This window comes from Vigna unguiculata, chromosome 4 (assembly GCF_004118075.2).
Source record: "Vigna unguiculata cultivar IT97K-499-35 chromosome 4, ASM411807v1, whole genome shotgun sequence".
NCBI lineage: Eukaryota > Viridiplantae > Streptophyta > Magnoliopsida > Fabales > Fabaceae > Vigna > Vigna unguiculata.
The window spans coordinates 14686395-14714192 of record NC_040282.1 but is presented as its reverse complement, the minus strand read 5'-3'; the positions used below and the strand labels follow the sequence as shown (position 1 = coordinate 14714192).

The 27798-nt window shown below is 33.7% G+C and overlaps 4 protein-coding genes across 6 annotated transcripts; 2 read left to right on the top strand and 2 right to left on the bottom strand.

Annotated features, from left to right (window-relative positions):
- Nucleotides 1–617: 617 nt before the first annotated feature.
- Nucleotides 618–10409, bottom strand: LOC114181811 (peptidyl serine alpha-galactosyltransferase). Of its 3 annotated transcripts, none has more exons than XM_028068380.1 (9): nt 10250–10409; nt 9665–10055; nt 8376–8546; nt 6863–7106; nt 6501–6701; nt 5746–6221; nt 5324–5488; nt 4899–5142; nt 618–1757 (listed from the first exon to the last, which is right to left on the bottom strand). In XM_028068380.1, exons 2-9 carry the CDS (start codon nt 9955–9957, stop codon nt 1401–1403), a joined length of 2151 nt encoding a protein of 716 aa, XP_027924181.1. In that variant the 5' UTR covers nt 9958–10055; nt 10250–10409; the 3' UTR covers nt 618–1400. The 3 variants fall into 3 exon arrangements, with proteins under 3 accessions (XP_027924181.1, XP_027924182.1, XP_027924180.1); XM_028068381.1 differs by having other exon boundaries at nt 10269–10401; XM_028068379.1 differs by lacking the exon at nt 10250–10409 and having other exon boundaries at nt 9665–10152.
- A 2670-nt stretch (nt 10410–13079) lies between these two features.
- LOC114182271 (pentatricopeptide repeat-containing protein At1g79490, mitochondrial) lies at nt 13080–16617 on the top strand. The gene is made up of 2 exons (XM_028069103.1): nt 13080–15750; nt 16264–16617. Exon 1 carries the CDS (start codon nt 13276–13278, stop codon nt 15730–15732), a length of 2457 nt encoding a protein of 818 aa, XP_027924904.1. The 5' UTR covers nt 13080–13275; the 3' UTR covers nt 15733–15750; nt 16264–16617.
- Nucleotides 16618–19702: 3085 nt separating this feature from the next.
- Nucleotides 19703–20997, bottom strand: LOC114182456 (myb-related protein 315-like). The gene is made up of 3 exons (XM_028069326.1): nt 20800–20997; nt 20554–20683; nt 19703–20432 (listed from the first exon to the last, which is right to left on the bottom strand). Exons 1-3 carry the CDS (start codon nt 20930–20932, stop codon nt 19856–19858), a joined length of 840 nt encoding a protein of 279 aa, XP_027925127.1. The 5' UTR covers nt 20933–20997; the 3' UTR covers nt 19703–19855.
- Nucleotides 20998–24740: 3743 nt separating this feature from the next.
- Nucleotides 24741–25412, top strand: LOC114180534. The gene has a single exon (XM_028066847.1). The coding sequence runs from the start codon at nt 24741–24743 to the stop codon at nt 25410–25412; it is 672 nt and encodes a 223-aa protein (XP_027922648.1).
- Nucleotides 25413–27798: the final 2386 nt, after the last annotated feature.

Here is a 27798-nt window from a genome sequence, read left to right as displayed (position 1 = left end):
GCCCTTTTCACTGGAATTTTCTTGTATAAATCACCACACCATCTAGAATTTACACATGACATGTGTACACTTTTCAAAACAATACTGTCATGTGAACACAAGTCTGTGTAAAAAGAGAAAGATAAAAGTCATGTGAAACAAAATATTACCAATGGTGAGCTTTGGGTGACAGCAAAAACAACTCCAAGTGGATATTACTTTTGGTAAAACTTGTTTGGTCAATGCTAAAAAAGAGGAATGCTAAAATCCTCTACATGTCATTCTCTTTCCAAGACTCATTTCGTGATTGGTTGAAATATGGAAACCATAATTTTTTATGAGTTTTACTTCCTCATTTAATGTCTGTCTGCTGATTTAGAAGTGAAATCTACCAAAACTGAAAATTTTGAATGAATTTCAACTAAAAATAGAGATAGTCTTAGAAAGAGAGTGCCAGAGAAAGCAAGAGAAAGCATAACTAGTATTTCTCATTAATAAATAAACGTAATCGTTAGTGGTATATCTCCATGATCAAAGTCATAGCATAAGGGTTACCTAGTTCATTTGGTGGCCAAGAAACCCAAGCTAGCATGTGCATACAACAGTTAATCTACAACAGTTGGTTGGCAATGCCTAAATTCAACACAAGTTACATAACTTTTTATTATATAAGTGAGTTTTTACAGCAAATGTTGATAGGGATAAGATCCATAAAAATGTTACATGAAGACTACATACTCAGAAAATCCCTTTGTTATCTATCAGAAGGGAAAAATGAAAATGAGAATTATACAGTATATCCCTCACCCATGCTGCAGGATAATCCAATCTCTTGTTTTACATTTGCTAAGATCTTATGTTCTCTGGGTACAAAAAAGTACAAGCAATCTCAAATTAAAGAACAGAAGATTATTTTCCCTTTGCAAATTTCTCAATCATTAATATTCATTAACAATATCAAAAAATGGGAGGCTTTCTAGAGGCTCAGAAGAATAGCTTGCTTTGCATAAATGATGTCACAAAGGCTCACTCAAGAAATAAGTCTTTTAACCTTCAATTTGTGACCCTAGCATGAAAGACTTGAAATTCTGACCAACCAGCTTTACACCATGAAAAGGAAAAGGAACAGAATGTCTACAGAGAAACATCGCTGCGGCGATCACGTCCGTTCATTTCCATGAAACCTGAATGCAAGTTTCTTCTCCTCCTACCTTGTTTTGATCTAGCTCCTCTTCTTCTATGACCTGAATACACCATAAAAATGACAACCAAGAAACCTACTCCTGAAAATGCCCACAAGAATATCATCCAAAACCTGAAAGAACTAGGCATCTCATCTTTCTGCACACTTTCTGATTCCTCTGTCGTGATATTATTGTTTGTGGAATCATCATTTGCATCCTGGTTACTGACCCTTGACACTACAATTTCTTCTTTTTTTCCTCCCCTTCTGATGTCAAGGAATTATCACTTGAACACTTTCTCTGGTGGTGAAGATTCAGTGCTTCATTCAACGTCTTAGCACATTCTATGCTGAGCAGATCTCGCTGTAAATCCTCCTTGTTATCTTCACCAAGTGTTGAGGAATCCGGCGGGTCTGGGAACTTGGCCCAGCATTTGTTGACCACGTCAACGTTGCGCCAATCTGCTTTGTCAAAGCTCCAATTCCCAACACTGAATCGCAATCCATAATGAAAGACTCTATATTTGACACCAGTTGCAGGAACATATCCCGGGTATATCAGTATCTCATCACTTATAGTATGCTTTAATTTCAACTGCATCAATAAAGAACTGGTTACAGCAGTGAAATACTTTTCGTACTTTAAAGAGGAAGTAAAAATAACGTGATGCAATACACCATGAAAGAGAAATACATAGAGTAACATATAGGGATTAGGGAATGAAAATTTATGCTCATTCTTGTCCACAATTAGGTTCTGAACAACTCAACCCAAAAGTGAACACCATAAGATTTAGTATTGTCACTCACCCCTCAATAATAAAAGCCAATAGCAACTGAAGTAAAGCATCAAGCCTATGAAGCACAAACATTGTTGACATGCAACACAAGGTACAGTAAGTGTGTGTATATGCTTCAAGATTTATGGTATCTTGATATATTTCATATAGGAGCAAAGTAAATTGTGGCACATTCCTAAGTTTGTTAGTAAGAATTGCCAGCAAGGGATTCTGTTATTATCTCCTTGCTTTCCGAGATGCCACTGAAATAGTGAACAATCTACTCAATATATATGCCACTGAACAAGGAATTGTCGTACTCATCACAAAGTGCCTACTGGTACAATCAGTAGACAATAAAGATGATAAAACATTTCCAACATAACTTTGTGAGATTTGGATATTATTGTAATTCATCTTAAAATTTTAATTCATGATGGGCTGATCCCTTTAGACATTGTGCTCAAAGGAATCCTGCCTTATTCTCTTTTATTATTGAAAATTTTCGTAGTTGTTTCAAACATCTATCTTTCTTCTTTCTCTTTTAAATGGCGTCCTAGCCATTTCTGTGTTGTGCCAACCTGCTATGTTGGAAATTGGAAACAAAAGCATAAATAAATTGGACTCGGTATGAAGAAACATTAGATATGCAATCAACACTAAAACAAACAAGGCACCAAAATGGTATTCGTGCTTAAAATGGTAGAGTGAAGGAATTTTCTCAAGGTAAAATAAGTTTTGCAAATTACAAATGTTAGAATGGAAATAAAATAAATTACAAGGGTAGAACTTCAATGGGAAAAAGCCATGAAAAGATGACATTTTCTTTGCTTCATTAATTTACTTAGATAAGAGCCTTTAAATTGGCAATCAGTCAAACCGTATACAATTGCATTTATTATTTATTTATTTATTTATTTATTTTAACAAATGAAGAAACTGATATTTGGAAAAGCTTCTCATTTGGACAGCCACAAAACAATATAATTATTATTCTCGAAGTAGTGTCCTGAAAGAATGTGTTATATTGTTCTAGAAGTTATAATGTCCAAAAGCATCATTAAGGAAGCCTAAGAAGAAGTGGTTCCCAGCTATATGATGTTAGGTACTGATAGTGATTAGTTAGTTAGTCACATTAATTAGTTACTTAATTATGTTGCAGGGATGAAATAATTTGAATAAGACATCTGATCAACAAATAAAAGGAGAGGTTGAAAGAGATTTATCAGTCATTGTGAGAAAGGATTGTTCTGTTAGAGAGGAGGAAGAGAACAAGGTCTCTCAAATACCATGAAAGTTCAATAAAATTCATTTGCATTTATATTAATAATAGAAATTGGATCAGAAAGTAAAAAGAAATACGAATTTTATTGAAGATTAAGGCTATGGATACCTAGCTAATGAACTAACTAGTGAATAGCTATAGGTACTTGTTGTAATACACCAAAAATGTACTGGTTAAGATGAGAATTGAAGTAAAGCATAATTTATAAATACCCTCATCAGTTAACTCAATGAGACTCTTTTAAGGACCAAACAGTAAAGGCATAGATGAGAACCAAAGAAAATAATTCAACTCATCCAGGGCAAATTAACATAGAGAGCTAAACAAAAAAAAAAAGAAAAAACACACTGAAAAGGCAAGACAAAATTTAGATACACTTGGTAATCTATAAGAAACTAAAGTAAAGATGAAATATCTAAATTGTTCAAAGGAACTTTGATTACTTGAGGATCGCTGATATAGAGAGAGACGAATTCAGACACATCTAACATTAAGAGTCCACCTATATAAACACGAAGAATCAATATTGTCTGTATGACACAACAAAAAAATAATTTGGCCTGCTCCCATAAAGTAGGGAGACGTGTCTGGCCCTTTTAGTTAAGCAATAGAGGCAAAGGTTTTACACTTCAATTGCTTATGCTAGTTTCTAATAATTGGTGTTGGCCAAAGTGAGTTCGATCATGAATAGATATGACATGTAACATCAAGATAAAGTACGTATGTATGTAATTGCAGATCTCATGGATTTTTGTTCGATTCAGTCTCAAGCTATAAAGTGGCAAGGTCTCCATCAATGAAGAAAGAATGTAAAGGGCACTGTTTATTTATGGAGACTCTACGTTGTATGTTTTCTATCATTGTCTCCAATTTTTCTTGATAAAATGATTAAGAATTAAGATTAAGCCATGTTGTAATACCCATGAAAAGCCATTGTGTATTTTCCCCACTCTATGTACCCTACACCAATAAATAGTATGCTTCTTTCTTTATTTAGCAAAGGGTGATAGATCTAATCACTGAAAGACTTAATCAAATTGTGTAAAGAATTCAAAACATTAATACTAAGGGTATCTCTTTGGGAGCACCTGTCTCCTATCAACCTAGTGATCATGGCTGCAGCTGTGCACCAAATCTTAGAACACAGTTGTAATTTCTTATCAAGAGTTCCCTCCTCCTTGAGATGGAGGAGCTTATAGCTCTTCCTACAAGATAACAAAGGCTCATTTACCCATAACAGCTTATGCTTAATTTAAGCGTTATTTGTATTCTTCCAATACATTCAAAGTAATCTTTTATCTGTTTGAATGTATGATGACTAGATTTTTTACCATCAAAAAGACCTAACTTATATTCAATTTGCATGAGTCCGCTTGAATTGTGTGTGGAAAAAATTCATAATCATAAAAGTGAAATAAATAGCTAAAATTGAAATTTGAGATTTGATTGGTTAGCTTCTAGAATAGATGTGATAGCCACTCAAATAAGAGCCAAAAGGTCCAAGCTCATATTTGCCTAGCTCTTTGAAGGACAGCACAAGCTGCAAAGCAAGTAGCAACCCAAAAGACAATAGATCTGTACCCGAAACAGGATATATCTCTAACACTATGACACCCATAATCATATCAACATATAAACTGATTATAATTATAAGAATGTAAAAGCAAAATACCTCTGCAGCACCAAATGAGTAACCATACATCTCACTAATCCAACCGGATTCATATATGTCTCCAGTTATATTTCTTGCATAATGAGCTCTATCAGCTCGGACCTCCTCAGTCTTATGCAGCCACAACATTGCAAATTTCCGGAGATCATCTATATGCATAATGATTACACCACCAACCTTGTCACAAGCCTCAGGATGGCTAGTATGTAATTTTGCAAGCTCATTGTCACAGCCAATAAGGTAGCTAGCATAGAAAAAATAAAACAAACAAATGAGTCACCAAAGACAAGACACAAGATAAGCAGATATCAGCAGAAAAATATATCATCTATATACTGCACCACTAACCAACCTCAATCAACAGCATTGCATTAATACCAACATTAACCAGTCTCATAAACATAAATTTAAATTAATATACTTACTCATAAGGAGTTGAAACAGGATGACCACGAGCTGCTTTGAATTCCCATGGTGTTATTGGGCCTCTTAAGATCATGTCAGCATCAAGAATCACTATGAATTCAGCATCAATATTTACATGATTAAGCCAATGAAGGACTGCAGCTGGTTTATTAATTGCTGGATACCTGAAATAAAACACACTTTGTCATGCTTTTCTAGCTTATAGTATAAATCAGCCATATGAAACATTGAAAAGAGTTAGGCTCTCAATCATACAGTAAATTTAAGTTCCACCAAACACTGATAGACAAAACCCGGAATTTAATGTTAACCACTTTGTCCCAATCATACAGTAAATGTCAGTGCAGAAATAAAATGAAACTAACAAAAAATGTTAACATACTGCCACTGAAATTTGAAAGAAATACAAAAACGTAATTACCAATCTCCTGTTAGTGGATGTCTACTCATAGAAGGGACATAATGTGTTGGAGCCAAATCATGGCCTTTATACTTCTGTAATTCCTCATCAGAGCAGCTGAGAAGTCTAGTAATATTTCCAGGTTGTCCACTTTTATGGAAACTGTGCATAAGTCCTACAGTCTGCCAATCAAAGTATGTGGTGCATTCCGTTGAAAAAATGGTATGAATTTTAGGATGTGGCTTTGCGGCACCATCATCAACATGTTCTTCTTTGATATCCTCCATCATTTGTAAAGTAGCAGGAGTCACATATTTTGGCTGAGTTAGTTCCGCATATGCTTTGCTTTTCAAAAAGCTCAAGTATTTAGACCATACTGGTTTAGGGCAACCATTTTCTGCATGTTGTAATAAAAGGCCTTCATTTATAATGTTTATGCACTCTATGCTTATAAATAGGCCTCGCCTTCGATTATGATCAAGTTCCAACTGTTTTACCTGCAATATAAGATGCTTTCCAATTTCAGTAAAATTGAAAAAACCTGATGCCATATTTATTTTCATAAATTCAGCATAGTTGAACAAAAACTAAGGATTAAAATGCTGAGTATTATAAATTCATGTAAAAGGAATATGTGCTTTCTTATTAAAAAATGATGAAGCATCATTAGTGCATCACAAAAACACATCCTTTTCTATGACACAGGAATTTCTTCTCCCAAAAAGAAGCACACCATAACCATAAGTTTCCCTATACAAGTATAATGGTTTATGTACCTCTTTGGGATATGGAGGTTCTGGAAAGAGTTTATTACATTCGTATACAATTCCGTCATCGTGGTGAGCCAGTTTATTAAATGACCAATTCCCAACACTAAATGGCAGCCCATAGTGAAGAAGAATCGGCTCTATTCCCTCTCGAGGATTATAACCTGGGTAAATCATTAAGTTATCATTGATCTTGTGCCGAAGTCCAACCTGTGAAGAAGAGGAGGGAACCCAGACGGGTAGACATAAAGAAGGATAAATACAAAATAATCAGTGGAAATTGAATCGTTAAACACTACAGTCAATTGCTAGATCAAGTATATAGTTTATAATGCCTGAAATAAAAAATCATTTTAAGGCATTGAACTCACCTCTGCAGCACCAAAAGAGTATCCATACATCTCACTGATCCATCCTTTCCCGTAGATGTCACCAGTTATGTTTGTTGCCCAGTGAGCCCTATCTTCCCGAACTTCTTCGGTTTTTGAAAGCCACAAGGGAGCAAAAACTCGCAGGTCATCTATATGAAAGGCCAAAAGCCCACCAACTTTGTCACACAGTTCTGGATGTTTTGTGTGCAGTTGAGCCAAAATATTGTCACAACCTTTTAAGTACCTGGAGACAGAATTTAGATATGTCTCAAGTTCTAATGGTGAGCCAAAGAAAGAAGCAATAATACAAAATACAATATTTAAATACTACTTTAAGAGATTTAATCAAGTTTATAACATAAAGCAAAGCTCTCTAGCTTATGCATTACGGCCAATGTAAATATAAAAGGCCTAGGCTTCCAGAACTTCCATATTGTTAAAACTGATAATAGCCAATGTAAGATGCACTAGTGCATTAGCATCCTTCCAAGAGTATCTGAAATGGAAGTGGTGATCAAGTGGTTTACACTACATCACAACAGTGTAGTAAGTATCGTACGATTCACCATACGAATCGTATGATACGAAACGATTTAGGTCCCTAACGATATGAATCGTACGATACGAAACGATTCAGGTTCCTAACGATATGAATCGTGAGTTGTATCGTTTTTACTCCCGTATCGTACTTGTATCGTACGATACGAGTCCGCATCGTGTGAATCATGATTCGATTCACGATACGAATTTATCCCAATTTAAAACCTAGTTTTTCCCTCTACAAATTTACCCCCAAATTGAAACCCTAATTTTTCCTCCTTTATTTTTCGCACATTGAAACTGATTAACGTTACTTATTAAGGTTAGTGTGCTCGAAAGCATGTTCTCCTCCTTGCCTCTCGTGATCACGTCATCTCTGTTTGTTGCGGTGGTTGCACAATGGTGCAGTGTTGGTTGCGCGGTGTTGCAGTGGTGGTTCCGTGTCATCTCGTGCATGCCTTTGTTCGTTTGTTCAGTGGGTTTGAGCTTCTGCGTTTGTAGTACAGTGGTGACATGGTGGTAAATCTTAGAGAGGATGAGGATGAACTATGAATGATTAGAATAGAATATTTTTTTAGGTTGTTTAGGATACAAGGAGCAAACACTTATTTTTTGGATGGCTATAATGCATAATTTGTTTAGTAGCATATAACTATAGTTGAAGGAATCTTATGCAGCATCCACATTGTTTTTTGAAGGCCATGTTGCTGAAATTGTGAAACTCTGTGGTAGATACACATAAATACAACCACTCTATCTAAATATGAGATTGTTTTGTTATTAATTTTCTCTTTACATATTTATCTATCTTATATATTTAAGTTTAACTGCATTCTTTTAATGTTTATAAAATGTTTATGAATCGTTAGATTCACGATTCAAAATCTAAGCTCTCTCACGATTCAAATACCATGTATCACAAAAAGAAAAGGAGTGAATTAAAAAGAATAAGAAGCAAGAAAATGGTAAATACCCATAATAAGCTGCAACAGGTCTTCCTCTCTCAGCACCAAGCTCCCAAGGTACAATTGGACCTCGGATTATCATGTCTGCATCCAGAATGACAACCCAGTCAACCTTTTTTGCATCCTTACTGTGTTTAAGCCAATGTACAACCCCAGCAGGTTTGTTTATTGCAGGATACCTGCATAGTGGATAGGAGATTTATTTCTCATCCTGCTATCTTCAGCAAATGGTTCTGCTTTTGTAATAACATAGGCACATGTCATATATGCCAAGGGGGCGTGTTAAAATAAAATAAAATTAAAAAATTAAAAGAAAAAAACACACTCACATACTCTAATCATATAAGAACGAACGGACACTTACGAGCATTTGGTTTGAGAAAACAGTTTTTGTTTTTACTTTGCTTCCAATTTTCAAATGCTTCTACAGGAAACACTGAAAATAACTTTCTACTGTTTTCATTTTTGGTTTTCACTTTTTTCTGTATAAAGTTTTGAATAAAAAATCAAAAAATCAAAGTGAAAACAGACAAATGAAAATAAAGAAACATTTTCCTAAATCAAATGGTCACTTAATCAATACCAAAGTACTAGCAGAATAAATTCATTATGAAGTAAGAGTATTAAGATTAGTCATCCAATGCCCTGTGCTAATTGGTGACAAATGCAAGCTCACTCGGGGGTCTTATGCTCATAGAAAACGGGATAGTGCTGACATTAGAAAATTTCTTGTCAACATCACATGTCATAACTGTGCCAATCATAATTTTTGTACACCACACAAATCCACAGCTCATTTCCCATGAAGAATTTAACCACCACACCAACCCACAATTTATACACACTGTTTCAAGAACTCGCAGATCCTGTCCGTAGACATGCCTAAGAAAAAGATCAACAGCAGGATTCACAACTACACAGAACAACAAATCAGAGTTAAAAACTACCCTAGTAAGTAACCAACTAAGGTTGGACAACCAGAACCAAAACCATGTCATTAATCTCACTGCACAACAAAGCCACGCAAAATGAATCCACATTCCACACTCCAAATTCCAAAAACGACTAAACTTAAATACAGTTGCATAGGTGTTTATTGTGCTGATTTCCAGCCAAAATTGAAGTTTCGCCTTAATAATCTATGTTGACCTTAAAAAAAATTCTGTTGCACGAATTACCAAAGGGAAACTCCAAAAACATCTCTGAAACTGCATCTAACAGTTGTCCTTCCAAGACTTACCCCACCCCACCCAAAAACAGAAACATTTGCAACACTGATTATTTATCATTTGCTTATCAGTCACCAGTTCTGGGGTGTCTACTCATGGAGGGCACCTCAAAGGTTGGTGCCAAATGCATTCCCTTGTAGTTCTTCTTCTCCTCATCAGTGCAACTGAGGAGTCTTGTGATGGGTCCAGGCTGCTTGGCCTTCCTGTAACTGTTCATCAGCCCCACAGTCTGCCAGTCGAAGTAATTCTGACATTCCACAGAGAAGAGGGTGTGGATCCTCCCTGATGGAGACTTCCTCGCACCTTCAATGCCCACCACACCCACCAACACCACCACCATCAAAATCCAAACTTTCCCCATCCCAGCTCGATTTCAAGGTCAGAAATCAAATGGGTACCGCCTCAAAGATCCGAATTTCATCTCACGACTCTGATCTCCCAAGCTCTCAGCTTGAAATGCTGAAGTCAAAATTGTGTAAACAATATACTAATATTATGATACGAGGAGATGGGAGACAGAGGAGATATTGTGCAATTTTCCAATTTGTGTTAAATAAACCCATTAAAGAATGATATTATACAGCTCGATAATTAAATTAAGCAATTATTAATGTGGGAACGAATCTTGAAAGTGCGAGTGTAGTTGTTATTACTTAAGAAAGTAGTGCATACTGTACACGTATATGATCGTTGAATCTTCAACGCTTTGAGGTTTTTCTATTTATTTTTTGTTTTGTTGTGCGAGAAAAGAAAGGGTTTTTGATTTTGATTTTCTTCGTGCATGTTGGTGGAGACTAGCTTCTGTTCTGTGCCTGACTGATTCGTTGGGAAGAGGAAGATATATTATTCTCTTAACCTAATCAATGAAGCGTCGTCGTTTGCTGTTCGTTAGCCTGTCTCTTCATTAAATCATTATTGTACTTTAAAAATCAATTGCACCTTGCTTTTTCCTAATTCAAAAGAGGAAAAATTACCCCTTTTTGCAATAAAAGTGAGATAAGGTTCGCTCCTTTTTTTTTTCAATGTTAGGGAAATGTTGAGGAAGGAAAATTTATAGGAGTTTTTGATGCCTATATTTTGTTTACCATACATTTTTTATTAATTGAAATTTAATAAATATAAAATATACATAAAATAAGATAAACATTATATATATAATGTGAGATGAAAAGGAAAATTATAAAGGAATATGATAATATATCATTATATAATTAGACCATTGAAACTTTCTTACAAAACTTTACTACTTGAAGGAATGTTTATCACATATGGGTAGTCTTTAGTTAACGTGACAACAAGTGTTTATTTAAACATCCTTTGTTGTGTTAGTAACATCAAATTAATTTGTTGTAACAGAAAGAAAAATAGCATCATTTCAACCCAATGCATTTTAAATTTTTAGAATGTTTTTCATTGTTTTTCTAGCAAATTTTAAAATATTTTAATATATTAAAACGTACTTTAATTTATTATAATGCACCTAAAATTCATAAAGGACCCAAAAATATTTTCAAAGAACTTTTCATTTAACAAATGATCAAATTAAGATAAAAGGAGACTTTATAACTCGTGAAAAACTCAAATCTTAGTATACTATCATGATCAAAACATTCTTGAAAAAATATGATCACTTGATTTTTCAAATTTCGAACGTAGTTTTGACAAAGTCGTATGGGAATCAAATCTCTAAATCTTTCCATAAACAACCTAGGTTATTTTGTTTCTTACTTTGTGGAAACTTGAAAGCTTAACACCAATAACTATAATATTAATAATTATCTCATAATTATCCATTGATATTTTATCTCAATGAAATCATAAGAAGTTTCATTATTAAATATTAATAATTATTTATCTAAATGTTTGTTTTCTATATTGTATTTCAAAATAAATATAGATGGAACTTGTCCTTTTATTCGTTATTGGATGCGCTCCACAGCCATCACGAGCAACCCAGATCCTACCTTTGTTTTATAGTCTTTAAACATTACATTCAGGTTTTCATTTTGAATCATTATCATCTACCTTTTAGTCAATAAATTCAATAGTTTTCATGGACAAAATACAACTTAGATGCTCATTCTAACAAATTTAATCTATCTATTTTTTACATATCTATCTATGTATGTATAATAATAATATTTTTTTAATTTTTAACATGTGATTTTTAAATTAATATTTTATGTATTTTTTTTATCAATATCGATAAAAAGAAGAAGATGAACATCTTCGTGTAATAAGGAGTTTTGATGATGATGATGATGATGACTTATGAAAAAGCATGAAAGACTTAACGATGATGCATGAAAAAATGTTGAAGACTTTAAAAAATGCATCGATTCAAAAGATGCATTGAAGACTTAGTGATTTAGTTGTTTAGGTATAGTAATTTGTGTATATTATTTAAAATAATTAAATTAGTATGTCAATAGTCAAAAAGGCAAAACCAAGCAATAAAGCACCAAAAGAATTTTATTTATTTGTAAAATTCACTGGAATAATCAATTATTCTTAGTGATAATCAATTATCTCAATTAAAATTGATTTTTGAGAAAAATATATGTGATAATCGATTATCATTGTTAATAATCGATTATCACATGTTGATAATAGATTATCGTGACTAATAATAGATTATCACATGGAGAAAAATGTTTTAAAAAAGGTTTATGTGATAATCGATTATCACTTATGATAATCGATTATATATGGCAGTTAGGATTCAACATTTTATATTCTTAATCTAATTTCTAAATAGGCTTCTATAAATGGAGGTGAGAGTTCATTTTACAAAGATACATAAGTTAGAGAAGTCTGAGTACTTGAAAACTCTCTGTGAGAAGCCGATCATCCTTTGTGTGATTTAAAGGAGGGGTTCATTCCTTGTGTGATTCAAGGAAGGTATTTTCATCCTTATGAATTTCAAGGAAGGTGTCTTCGTCTCTTGTGTGATTCAAGAGAGGTATTCTTTAAATCCTAATCTTTCTTATCATTGATTGTAAGTTTGGTTTGGTTTATTCTAGTGATTAAGTTCATCTCGTTTTTTATCAGATTAACATTTGGACATAGGATCTTTTGATCCAAATTAGTATAAATATGTTGTGCAATTTTATCTTCCCTACTCTCTTATTTTTATTCATTAAAATAAAGAAAACAATCTTAATTGAACTTTGATATTAAAAAGAAAAAATTTTAAAAACACAATTTTTATTAAAAACCCAATTCACCTATTTTTTATTTTTTATGTCTAAACACTAATAATTTTGCTGCACGTTTTCAACGAGTGTATAATCTTATAAAACTTAATTCTTTATTTTAGTTAAATTATTTCTTGCTAGTATCTTAAATAAATATGTTAAATTTAAGATTCAATGCAAGATAATAAATATAAAATAAAAAATTAAACTAAAATTCAGGATTTTCAGGATTAAACTAAAAAAAATCACCCATGAAAAATTTAAGGTGACAAAATTTCCAATCTAAACATCAAAGTTAAAACTCAGAATGGAGAGAGAGACCACCTTGGATTAAGGTGTCGCTGACACTCTAGGAAACGCATTTCAGGGTTTAAGCCGTGTGGAATGGAACCTCGGAAACTCCAAACTATTGCTTGAACAGGAACATAAACGCTGTAAGCATTTCATTTCGTTCGTTATTTCTCGCTTCTTCACATTGATCGATGATTTATAATCGCCAATTGCTTTCTTCTGCTACCAATCTCTTCAAACTCACCCATGAATTCTCTCTTCTCTCCCGCGCTCACTCCTCCATTTCTGCACAACCCTTTATCCGAAAGTTAACGTTTTTGGCCTCTTCATCAAGATTTTCCTCCACCCCACGTTTCTGCAATGGCTCAAACCTCGTGGGGATGAGAGGCATGAGATGTTACTGCCACGACAGTGGTGGGTCTAGGGAGTGGACTGAGGAAATTGAGTATTTAGATGAAGCGGGTGGTGTTATTTACAAGGGTAAGGGTGTGAGGTCTGTGGAGCCTGGTCTTGACGATCATGTGATGGTGGGTGAGGTGAAGAAGCCCTTTGTGAATGCTCTGGCTGTAGCAAAAATTGTTGAGGTTGTGAAGAGGTGGAAGTGGGGGCCGGAATTGGAGACCCAGTTGGACAAACTACAGTTTGTACCCAACATGACTCACATTGCTCAAGCATTGAAAGTTATTGGTGATTCTGATGCTTGTTTGAGTTTGTTTAGGTGGGCTAAGAGGCAGGCTTGGTATGCTACAAGTGATGACTGTTATGTCATGTTGTTTGATGGGCTGAATCAAAAGAGGGATTTTGAGGGGATTCAGTTGTTGTTTGATGAGATGGTTGGTGATTCGGCTGATGGGGTTTCCTTGTCTGCTGCGTGTAATAGGGTGATTAGGTACTTGGCTAAGGCAGAGAAGTTGGAGGTGTCGTTTTGCTGCTTCAAGAAAATAGTGGATGCTGGTTGCAAAGTTGATATCGAGACGTATAATTCGCTCATTACTTTGTTTCTGAACAAGGGTTTGCCTTACAAGGCATTTGAAATGTATGAGACCATGGAGAAAGTTGGGTGTTTGTTGGATGGTTCGACATATGAATTGATGATCCCCAACTTGGCAAAATCAGGGCGTCTTGATGCTGCTTTTAAACTCTTCCAAGAGATGAAAGGGAGAGATTTTCGGCCTGGTTTGAATCTCTTTGTGTCTCTTGTTGATTCTATGGGGAAGGCGGGTAGGTTGGACAGTGCAATGAAGGTTTACATGGAGATGAGAGGTTATGGCTACAAGCCACCTCCTACCATATTTGTTTCTCTGATTGAGTCTTATGTGAAGTCTGGGAAGTTAGAAACTGCTCTAAGGCTTTGGGATGAGATGAGGTTGGCAGGGTTCAGGCCTAACTTTGGTTTGTATACTTTGGTCATTGAATCCCATGCAAAATCAGGGAAGCTTGACATTGCTATGTCTACGTTTTTAGATATGGAAAAAGCAGGGTTTCTACCCACCCCATCTACATATTCTTGTCTTTTGGAAATGCATGCTGCTGCAGGACAAATTGATCCTGCCATGAAACTGTACAATTCAATGACTAATGCAGGTTTAAGGCCTGGCCTAAGCACTTATACCGTGCTTTTAACTCTACTGGCTAAAAAGAAGCTGGTGGATGTGGCTGCCAAAATTCTACTTGAAATGAAGGCCATGGGGTATTCTGTAGATGTGACAGCTAGTGATGTTTTGATGGTGTATATTAAGGAAGGTTCGGTTGATCTTGCTTTGAGGTGGTTGCGTTTCATGGGTTCATCTGGGATCAGAACCAATAATTTTATCATCAGGCAGTTGTTTGAGTCATGCATGAAGAGTGGGTTGTATGAATCAGCCAAGCCTCTTCTGGAAACATATGTTAACTCTGCTGCTAAAGTTGATTTGATACTCTACACCTCCATTTTAGCTCATCTTGTTAGGTGTCAGGATGAGAAAAATGAGAGGCATTTGATGTCTATCCTCAGTGCTACAAAGCATAAGGCACACACTTTTATGTGTGGACTTTTCACAGGCCCAGAACACAGGGGACAGCCGGTGTTATCTTTTGTCCGGGAATTCTTTCAAGGTATTGATTATGAATTGGAGGAGGGTGCTGCTAAGTACTTTGTCAATGTTCTTCTCAATTACCTAGTTCTTATGGGGCAGATAAATCGAGCTCGGTGTGTTTGGAAGGTTGCTTATGAGAATAAACTTTTCCCAAAGGCTATAGTGTTTGATCAGCACATTGCTTGGTCCCTTGATGTTAGAAACTTGTCAGTTGGAGCTGCTCTTATTGCAGTAGTGCATACTCTTCATAGATTCAGAAAGCGCATGCTATATTATGGCATTGTGCCAAGACGGATAAAATTGGTTACCGGAGCAACTTTGAAGATTGTGATTGCACAGATGTTTAGCTCAGTAGAATCTCCTTTTGAGGTGAGTAAAGTGGTTCTTAGGGCATCAGGAGATTCAGTCATGGAGTGGTTTAAGAAGCCAATTGTTCAGCAGTTTCTTCTTAACGAAATTCCATCTAGGTCTGATATTCTAATGCACAGACTCAACATACTTTTCCCTAGTTCTGCACCTGAAGTTAGATCTCTATCTCCTCCTAAGCCTCTCATTGCAGTCAGGGAAATGTAAACAGTTTTGATATCTATGGTTAGTTACTGGCATTTAAACTTTTATGGTTAGTCCATTGTCGTAGAGTGCTGCACAGTGTGAAAGTGATGCTTAAAAAGACGTGTACTATTTAAGGATTTGGAATATAATATAACTCTGATGATTCACACTTTTCACCTTTGAAGTAAATGCAGATACTATCTGAAGATTAGTTTATAAATCTGTTTAGAATTAACTCGTATGTTAAAATTGCATTTGATATTTTAAATAATATTACACATTTTCATATAGATTTGCTAGCCAGAATGTTGGTCTTGTTATCAAGCTGCTGTAATGAAATGAAACATCACAAAATGATCTCTGCAGTAAATAGAGCAGCACATTATTGCCCCTAAAGTTATAATGAGTTGTTCTGAATTTATTTCTTTGATATATTTCCCTAGAGTTTGCAATGATCATCAAAAAGAAACAATGCTGATTGTTGATAAATTCTCTATGCTTCTGAATAACATTTATGTGTTCTTTTAGCTTTTGGGATCCTTTGTTCAACAGGAGTAATAGCTGCTGAACGTACACTCTAGCTGTGGATTACTTCAATGTGCCTCCTTATTCTGAACTAATCTAAAGCGGATTTCTTGGTTGGTATGATTCCTCATATTAAAGACTTTTCAAAGATTTTACGTCCCATAATCCATCAGTGAGAGTTTTTTAGCTCATGCTTCATGTTTTCACCAAGTGTACATTTTTTCTTGAGTTCATATGTTCGGCCACCTGTTAGAACTAAAAAATACAACTGATGCATGCCATTTTAAACCAATTCTAGACCATGATTGTGCCTAAACCATAAATCACATCTAAAATAATGATTTTAGCGGAACCTCCAAGACAAGTCTATTTTGGTGCTTCTGTGATCTTAAATACATATTGTGGGATTTGTTGATGGCCTGAATTTTTCAAAATGGTTTTTGGTTCTTCCATTGTCAATTCTTGAACCCTAAAGAGTTTAGTGGGATTCTTTAGTGTTAACATTGAATTTTCATGTAATGTTTTTTAAAGTTGGGCTTTCTTGGTTATATGTTTTGCTGATAAAGTGATACCTGCTGATATAATGCACCGTACAAAATATATGTCTTGAAGAAAACAAATGCTAAATTATGGCATTGAGCCAAGATGGATAAAATTTCACTAACTTGTTATGCTTTCAAAGTCATTATAAGAGTTTATATCAGTTGAGATTTGGGTCTACCATGCCATCTAATCTTAGAAATATATCTTGATATTCATTGATTCTCTTGATCCTCAAGCTCAATATTTTGGTGTGAATGGACAATGTTCTCGGTGTAAGAGGATATTGAAGATTTTACATCAGTTACAAACAAAACTAATCTATAATATATAAATGGAGACAAATTTCATTTTATTAAATTAATTTTGTAAAATTAAGTTATACTTAAATTAAAGGTGCAATTTGTATTATGTAGTAAATTCTTAATGAGTTTTTTTTTTTTATATTTGACTCAACTCAGGAATTAAATAAGGTTTAGGGTTTGGGTATCCACAACTCTTGTAACCAAGTTCAATTAAATTAAAATGGGTTAAATATGATTTTAGTCTCATAGTTTTCATGTGAAATTAAATTTTGTCTCTAATTTAAGGTTTGAATAATTTTTATCCTCAAACTCTATCAATGAACGGATGTAATCCTCATACAATATTAAATATTTGTTAGGGATCAAATAATATCATCACGTATGTGTCTATGTATTTTCTACATTAACAAACTTATCATAAGAATTAAATTCATTCATTATTAAAGTTTAAGAATGTAAACAATTCAAAATTTAAAATAAAAATGAAATTTAATTTTGTATGAAAGTTAAAGAAAAAAAAACATATTTAATTTAATTAAAATCTATTTTTTTATTTAATGTATTAGGTAAAAATATTGTTATTCTTTAAACTTGGGTTTTGCAAGGTGGGTGTGGCTTGAAAACTGAAAGTAAAGACGTTTGAAATGAAAACCATATGAATGAGTTTTTTCTCCTTTTTTTTTTTTTGTGTGTAAACTCATGGAGATGTGAGCTTAAACGGATAGCTCTGTTCGTATACCTAACTTTATTCATGACTATTTATTCCGAAGGAAAACCAATTGACCATTTGTTTATATCTGATGTAATAATTTATTTATTTATTTTATGAATTTCATCTTTGAGTAGTTTTAAGGGATGGATATATAATATATAAAATAAGAAAAATAAAGATATTGTGGAGGGATTAAGCAAAAGCTCATGTAATACTAGAAAAACTAAGAAAGATGTTAGGTGAATTTAGGCCTGAGAGTCAATTCCATTAATTAAAATTTTAACATATTTATTTTTTATATATAAATGTGTTGATTTTGCAATTTGATTAGACAACATTTTGATTTGTTTCTAATGTCTGAAGATACAATCTTCAAATTAGAAAAAAAAAGGTCTTGATTAGAGTTTATTTCTAACCAAAATTTTTACTAATGCAATAAGTAATTTAACTTCAATCATGACTTCTACAAAGTTTAAAACTTTAAGTTATTAAAGTAAAAACAACTTTTTATCTGAAAAATAGCTCCTTTTTTAATAAATTTAAAAAAATTAAAATTTCATAAAACTTTTATTTATTTTTGAGAAAATGTAACCTTAAAACCTTAAAAATAACATTACATAGAGGTATTCATAAGAAGTAAATTAAAATCTGATATAGTTATCTTTCTAACGAAGATGATCTAACACAAATTGCCACACGTATATAAATAAAGAGCACGTAGGTTTCTTTCACTCAATAATGTTCCATCTACCATTCTCATAGTTAATGGAGATTTGTGTTTATGTTTTTTAAAATTATTCCTCTCTTCTACCGCCTATAACTTTTTTTTTTTTATCAAAAACATCTCGTTTTTTTTCTTCTATCTTTTAAATGAATTTATATAAATATATTAAAAATTATAATAAATGATTATTCTATTAAAAAATACCTTTTTAAATAGTGTAATAATTTTTATTATTTAAAAATGATAATAATTTTCACATTCAAATCAAATGTGAATTATTAATTATTAAAATAGGAATAAACTTTAAAGATGACACATATTCAAATGTTAAGTGGAGGTATGAATATATTATAAAATTATCCATCACAAAAAGAAATAAAAATTGCAGAAGTCATGAACTTATCCAAACATTTTAAGTAAGGAAATTTAAAAGCATAATAAAGCTTGGTGACGAAAGGAGAAGAAGAAAAAGGATTGATGGGAACACGCAGTAGAAAGTGACGAAAGAAGGAAAACCTTGGACACTTGATGATGATGTGTGTGACAACTTTAATAAAACCGTCAGATACATTGGAGACAAGAAAAAGTGGTGATCTTATCAACTCCCCCCATTTCTCATCCCACCCATCTAACAAAGATACGCTCAAATTACTTCATTTCTAAACTAAATTTCGTCTACTTCATATTTATAAAAAATATATATAATTCTTAAAAAAAGTTTTAATTTTTCTGGAATACAAATGGAGAACTCAGTTTTATAAAATTTATTTCTGCTTATTTACTGTGTAAGCGGATAAATGTGATGTGTACATAAGGTTTGTGTCAATTTTAATTTTAATTTCAAATCATAAAGCATGTATCCTATTTTAATTTTATTTTTAAATTAATTAAAACTATTAAATTTTTTATTTAAAAGATAATAATTCAGACTTTATTTTAACTAATTAAATTTTATTTATATTAACTTTAATCATAAAAATAAAATTATAATCTTATAATTTTAATCTATTAAATATTTTCTTGTCGTGAAATATTCAAAATTTTTACAATTACTTGTATTTTTCCATATCTGTTCCTTGAAATAAATAGCTCTACTTTTTTTTTTTCAATATCCAATAAAATCTATCTATTAATTTTTCTTCAAATCATCTCTCAAATGCAAATAACAAATTTCATTAGGTGAGTTTGTACGGAAACAATGGCAATGTATCCAATTCACATTCAACAATATGGAATCACACGTTGATTTGTAGAATTAAAGTGGCATTCTTGATATTTTGTAGCATTTTATTGGTGGAGAGATTGTAAAAATAGGGTGGTGTTATGATGGAATTATGCTTATTGCCTATTTTCCAAGAAGGGAAAATCTCTGTGAATTGGATTGAAGCTATCCCATGAGAAAAAAGAATCCAAACCCTGAACCCATTGTTGAAAGGAATTTTGCTGAAGGTAAGAGGATTCACCCACAGAAGAAAGGTTGCTAGAATCATCCACTGAGAAACAAGAACTACAATAAGAGCTAGTGCTGGCTTTGGTTTCTTGGCTCATCCATGATCCCAACTCCAACTCTGACCACAACACTTCATAATTGTTCAAAAAACCAGTGGTGTCATCCCATGATGTAACCTTGTTTTCTTCAACTTTGTCTTCTGTTTTTGGCTCTTTTCCTGTGGTGCCATGCATGTCCAAGGGCTTCTTCTCCACACCTTGGTCACACCCTTTTGAAGTGCTTTTTTGCTGTTTCTCTGTGTTGAGTTTGTCATCCTCACCACACTGTTGCTGCTTTTGCTCATTTGGCTTCAGGGTCAAAGGGTCCAAACCAAGGACCTTCAACCTCTTTCTTATTTTTGTGTTCCAATGGTTCTTGATTTCATTGTCTGTCCTCCCTGGAAAATGTGAGGCAATCTTAGACCACCTGAAAAATGTCTCATTTGTGTTAGAAGACATCGATATTTCTTTTGTTCGGAGGTGAGTTAAAAGTTCAAAAAGATTGCATAGGATGGTGATTTTGATGGCATATATACATATAGATATACCTGTTACCAAGACATGAATGTAGTTGTATAATTTGATCCTCTTCCATTTCAGTAAAACCACCTCTCTTGAGGTCTGGTCTCAGATAATTAATCCATCTCAATCTGCAGCTCTTTCCACATCTCAACAATCCTTCACCACAAAGCCAAACAGAAAGAAAAGAAAAAAAAAATGCAGAATTCAAATAACACAACTTTTAAGGCAAAATCACAAGTGAACAATTTAATTTTTTTTCACAAAAGAAATACCTGCTAGCTTGGGAACTACTCTCCAACAGTGAATACCATTGTTGAGAATGAAATTGATAAGCTTGTGATCTTCCTCAATAGTCCATGGACCTCTCTTCAAACCAACCTTATCACAACAAGGTTGTCTTCCCATTTTGGAACCTACCCTTTTGCCAAAAAACAAGATATATCTTAAAAATGAAAAGGAGGGCACTTAAAAAGCAGCTTAATTGAGGTTGAAGCAAAGATGCTGCCAGTTCATTCACCCATTTAAATAAGGGCAGGGTGTCCTTTCAGAGGGGTGACAAATGATTGGATGGAAGTTACTTTAGTTGAAAGCTGTGAAAGGCATGCAAGGGTTGTCATTATAAAATCATGCTCAACAACACCACCCTTCTTCAGACAAGATCAAGAGTTTCTGTTCAACAACAAAATTTTTCAATTCAAGAAAAAATAACCATATGTGAGTCCACCCTTTTGACAATTTTTCATTATTTGGACCCAAAATCTCCTCTTTTTGATACTATCCCTTGCAAGCACCATCAAAATATTGAGTTTGATGGGATTCCCTGGTCCCAAATGGCTGGCAAGCTTTGTCCTTGTAATAAGCACTTCACTCTTTTCATCTTTCACTATAAATGTATCATTTACCTTCACCAATATTATGTACTGATATCATCAAATTCTTCCATTGATTTGGGGATTGGAACATTGGTAAATTGACAATGAATAAGGTACAACAAAAGCATATGTAAGCAGTCAGAACATATATTTTTAATATGTTATATCAAACTTTTGTGCCTTCTTTAGTTGTTCTATCTCAACTTCATACTATCTTTTGGATAATTTAGCAAGTTTTTACCACTTATAGTTAGTGACATTGAGATTAAGTTTCTAAAGGAAATTGTTATATTCAAAATTTGTGTATTAAAAATATAGAATTACACAATAAGAAAATTATCAAATAATGACCAATTTTATGATAAAAAAAATATATTTAGAGACCGATTTAGAAATCAATTTCTTAATTAATGATTAATTTATAGACCAATTTTTTTATAGTCAAAACCTAGGTAGTTAATATTAGTGACTAATTTATAATTAAAACTATTTTAATTATCAATTTAGAGACTAATTATAATTTTTTGACACTATTTTAATTACCAATAATTTTTAATTTATAAATTTGCATCTAAATTGATCATTACAATGACTAATTATTTTGTCACTAAAATTAGTTATTAATCAATGATTTTCTTGTAGTGTTGCAATTTTTTAATAGAAATTAATTAAGATTGATGAATGTTTTACATTAATGATATGGTCTCTAAATTATGTTTTGAAATTTTTACTATCTTCCTTTTCTCCTTTCTATAGTAAATTTCAATCCAAGAATTTTTAGCTCAGTTACAAAACAGTTACCAGCTCTTTGTCCAATGCCCTTTTTCATAAAACAGTGATGACGAAATGTTTTAACATTCATAGTAAGTTTAAGAAATGTAGGAGTAATTTCTGTTTTTGCAAGTCCAATATTTTATTAAAAAGTTTAAATCTTTCCGAAAAGAGCATTGATTTTCATAAATTTAACCAAGAGGGGTGTTGATTTTAATCATTAAAAAGAGTAAAGGTTAGTAAAAAAGGGGATCTATCTATCTACTTGGTACCTTCACTATGTACCATGTGTTTCACCTATGTTTTTTTTACAACTTAAAACAAGTAATCAATTATTGCGAGTGAGACTGAAATAAAGTACAAGGGTACGGTTATATATGCTTATATATGCACACATGTTAAATGTCAAAACCACAACATTGGTTTAACCTAAGTGCTAATCATTTTTGTTAATGTGCATTGCCCTAGGAAATCTTTTGACTAATGATTAAGACTACCAAAGACCCTAAAATGAGGAAGAAAAAGAAAAAGAAAGAAAGGCAAAGCTAGTGGCCCTTAAGCTTTAATCATAAGTTGCAAAAAATTAGTTAATTTAGAACCCACCATTCTCCTAATTAGGAGACATTAGTCCACAAAACATTTGGAAAATTTGCATAATAATTTCAAAATTAAAGAGAGTTTTGCACAAAATTAAGATAGCAACATTTGGTCATGGTTACCTAATGGGTTTTATGCTAGGATTAAACACTATGCGAAAAAAAATGAATTATGTTCATTGTTATTAAATATAAGCCACTTTCAATTTCAAAAGTTTTATTTAATGTTATTATTTAAAAAAAAATCATGTATTTAATTTTTGGAATCATCTCCAATACATATGTATGTACTTTGGAAAATATATTCATGTACTTATGAAGTAGAAAAACATATTAAATCTAACCATCATTTCTAATGTAAAATTAGTTAATTTTATTTGTATACGAGTTTTAAGAGTTTTTTGTCGCGTGAATTCTCAGTTCACTTTGTTGAGAACGAAATATTCTTGTATAGATTAAAAATTTTACTTGAAGTTGTATTATGATGCGTTATAGATTTGTACACCAAACTTTTGATTATCCATGTTTTTTTTTTTATTTTAAAAAAATTAACCTCATTACAATTTCCTAATTCTTATTTATTTTAATAGTGAGTGAAACTTACAGCATTTTCCTTTTTCTTATATTACAATGAAAACAAATGATTATTGTTGGTTATTGGCTAATCTTAAAAGATATTTATTAAAGTAAAAAAGCAATTATTTATTGCTTTTTTTTCACAATTTTTTTTTTCAATTACATATCTAACACAAATTAGTGAGTATATATTTGAAGAAATGTGACACTAAAGTAAATATATACCAAATGTATTGTTAGGTTGTGATTAAAAAATCTATTTTAGTTTTAGTTTGTTCGGTGTGACTTGTATATAAGTCTTTTCTTTCATTCAGTTGTATACATTGCTCACCATACTTGTGATTCAACACTTTCACTTTGTCTATATAAAATCTTCTCAGATAGAGCAGCTTTTCTTTTAGCGATGCCTTTCTGTTCCAACAATTGTGATCTGGAGCAAAGGTTTGAGGATGGAACCTGGTGCGTTTTCAACAAATCTTCCTATTCTTAATGGAAAGAACTGGACCAGATGGTGTGTGCAAATGAAGGCCATTTTTGGTTCTCAAGATGTGGCTGAGATAGTTGAAGAGGGATTTTCAGCCCTGGGTAAAGCTCCAACAAATGAACAGAAGGCTGCTTACAAAGAAAACAAGAAGAAAGATTGTAGAGCAACCGTCTTGATTCATCAGTGTGTTGACGAACCACACTTCGAGAAGATTGCAGGGGCTGCAACTTCAGAAGAAGCTTGGAAGATTTTGGAGCAATGTAATGAAAAGGTCAAGAAATTAAAGAAGGTCAGGTTACAAACTTTGCGCCGTCAATTCGAATTGATGCAAATGGAGAGCAATGAGAAAATGACAGAGTACTTTAATCGGGTTATCACTCATACGAATGCAATGAAGGGCTGCGGGAAAAAAGTGAAGGATAAGTCTATTGTTGAGAAAATCTTGAGGCCTCTTAATCCAAGATTCGACCATATTATGGTCACGATTGAAGAGACAAAGAAAATTGAAGAGATGAAAGTCAAAGAACTTCAAGGCTACTTAGAGGCACATGAACAAAAATTATTGGAGAGAGTCAGAGAAGCCCAATTACAATCAAGCTTTGCTGGCTCAAACATCAAAGAAAAGCGGAAACAATTCCAGAGGTGGTTTCCGAGGTCGAGGTCGTAGGAGAAACTCCAGAGGTGGATATGGAAGAGGTGGTCAGAATCAAGATCAAGAAAAAGGTAGCGAGGATCATTCTGATAACATGCAGCGAAATTCCAATGGTTGGCGAAGAGGAAAGAGAAAGAGTGATAAAAAGAGAATAAAGTGTTTCAATTGTAATCGAATTGGTCACTTCTCAACGGAATGTAAAGCAGCACCAAACAATTCCGATTATAGGGATAATTAGTCAAAGACAGACTATCAAGCGCATATGGCGAAGGAGGAAAGTAGTGAGATATCAGAGGAACCTGTGATCTTGATGATGGTCACCCAACCAAAGAGATCAAGTGATGAAATCTGGTATATTGATTCGGGCTGTTCGAATCACATGACTGGTCATCGTGAGTGGCTAGTCGATCTTGATGAAAGGAAGAAAAGTACTGTGAGGTTTTCATATAACAGGTTCATACAAGCCGAAGGTGTAGGAAATGTAGTTGTGACAAAGCAAGATGGTAAACAAGCCATCAATTCTGATGTCTTATACGTGCCTGGGATGAAAAGCAATTTGATCATCATGGGTCAGTTGTTCGAGAAAAGATATTCGGTGAGAATAGTTGACAACTTTCTTGAGGTCTGTGACACAACAAAGAAGACTGTGATTAGAGTGTCATTAGTCAGGAACATAACATTTAAGGTTAGCCTGAACAACCTTGATACTCAATGCTTTTCCGCTGTGATATATACTGATGAATCCTGGTTGTGGCACCTAAGAATGGGGCACTTAAATTTCAGAGACTTGAGTCGAATGAGTTCTGAAAAATTGGTGAGTGGTCTTCCATTGATCAAGACTCCTATAAAGGTTTATGAAAATTGTTGGATTAATAAGCAGTCCAGAACCTCATTTAGTAATTTCATTACATCAAGAAGTAGTGAAATACTATAGGTTGTGTATAGTGATGTATGTGGACCATTTGAAGTCTCCTCATTGGGAGGAAATAATATTTTTTGCTGTTGGTTGATGACTTAAGCAAAAAAATGTGGATATACCTATTGAAAGCTAAGAGTGAGGTGTATAAAATCTTCAAAGAATTTAAAGTTTTAGTTGAGAAGCAGTCTGGTAAAGTTGTGAAGGTGTTATGAATTGATGGTGGTGGGGAGTTTGTTTCAGGTGAAATGGAAAGCTTCTGTAAAGAACAGGGAATTGTACATGAAGTAGTAGCCCCATACACCCACAACATAATGGAGTGGCAGAAAGAAGGAACCACATTATTCTAAACATGGTAAGAAACATGATTAAGCAAAAGAATTTACCACACAGCTTTTGGGGAGAGGCTGCCATGACTGTAGTGTACATGTTGAATCGTTGCCCACCAAAAGGCTTAATTCAATGGTTCCGGAAGAGGCTTGGACTGATGTCAAACCATCTATAAAAAATCTGAAGATCTTTGGCTCATTGTGTTACAAACATATACCAGATCAAAGGAGAAGAAAACTAGATGATAAAGAAGAGCCAATGATATTTGTATGGTATAATTCTATTGGTTCCTATAAACTGTACAATCCCAAAGAAAGAAAAGTATGCTTTAGCCGAGATGTTCATTTTGAGGAGTCCAGATCTTAGTATGAAGTGGTTTCCACGACGTCTGCAGAAATGGAATTTAACTGAGAAGAAGAAAGTCATACCAAAACCAACACTCAGTGCATAGAAGGAAAATCAAATGACAAACCAACAAGACAAATAAGGTTTCCCTCAAGCCTTCAAGATTATCAGGTGTATCCTGACAATTCCATAATTGACGATGACAATCTGGTCCAGCACCTGACATTGATGGCCAATTTTGAACCAGTAAGTCTTGATGAAGCTATTTCAAGTGAAGTGTGAAGAATTGCCATGGAGGATGAAATAAAGAGCATTGAAAAAAAATCAGACCTGGGAGATGGTAAATCTGCCAAGAGACAAGGTACCCATTGAGGTAAAGTGGGTGTTCAAGACTAAACTCAAGCTAGATGGATCGGTTGCAAAGTACAAAGCAAGATTAGTGGCAAAGGGCTTTATGCAAAGAAAAGGAATTGATTTTTCAAAAGTGTTTGCTCTAATAGCCAGACCGGAGACCATTCGACTGATTGTGGCTCTAACTAGTTGGAAGAATTGGAGTCTGTGGCAGATGGGTGTCAAGTCCGCCTTCTTAAATGGAACGTTGGATGAAAAAGTGTTCATTACTCAACCTCCTGGATTTGTGAGTAAGGGCAATGAACATAAGGTGTTAAGATTAAGAAAGGCTTTGTATGGCCTAAGACAAGCACAAAGAGCATGGAACAAAATGATTGACAATTTCCTTCATAGAGTTAGTTTCGTGAAGTGCACCACGGAGTACGAAGTGTATGTCAAGTCTTTAAATGTTACAAGGATAATGCTAATCTGTTTGTACGTGGATGATCTTTTAGTTACTAGAAGTAGCTCAATTTGCATAAATCAATTGAAAGAAGATCTGAAAAGAGAATTTGAAATGACTGATTTGGGTGCCCTATCATATTTTCTAGGACTAGAGTTTGCTTATGATAGGAGAGGAATTATCATGCATCAGAGAAAGTACATCCTAGAAGTGTTAAAGAAGTTCAACATGTTGGATTGTAATCCAGCAACAACACCTACAGAGCTTAGCTTGAAACTCATACAAGATGAAACTGAAGCCTCGATGGATGAAACTTTATATAGGCAGATGATTGGAAGCCTACGATACATATGCCATAGCAGACCCGAGATTACCTACAGCGTTAGAATTGTAAGTAGATTTCTAAGTGACCCTAAACAATCACACCTGGTTGCAGTGAAACACATTCTAAGATATCTTAAAGGCACCCTGGGATATGGTCTTATTTTTCTTCATCAAAGCAAAGAAGGTGATCACCTAAACTGCTAGCTTATTCAGACTCTGATGGGACTGGTGACACAACTGATAGAAAAAGTACCTCAGGACAGGTTTTCCTGCTGTTCGGATCTCCAATATCTTCGAGTTCAAAGAAGTAAACAGTGATCACCCTTTCCATTTGTGAAGCATAATACATTGCTGCATGTTCTGTAACATGCCAGGAACTTTGGCTCAAGACTTTACTCAAAGAATTGAAGATGTTTAATGATGACACTGTAGAATTACTAGTGGATAGCAAATCAACTATTGATCTAGCCAAAAACCCAGTGTCTCACGGAAGAAGAAAGCATATCGACACTAAATACCATTTTTTGCGAGATCAAGTCAGCAGGAGAAGCATCAAATTGAAGCATTGCAGGACTAAACTTCAATTAGCTGATATCATGACTAAAGCTTTGA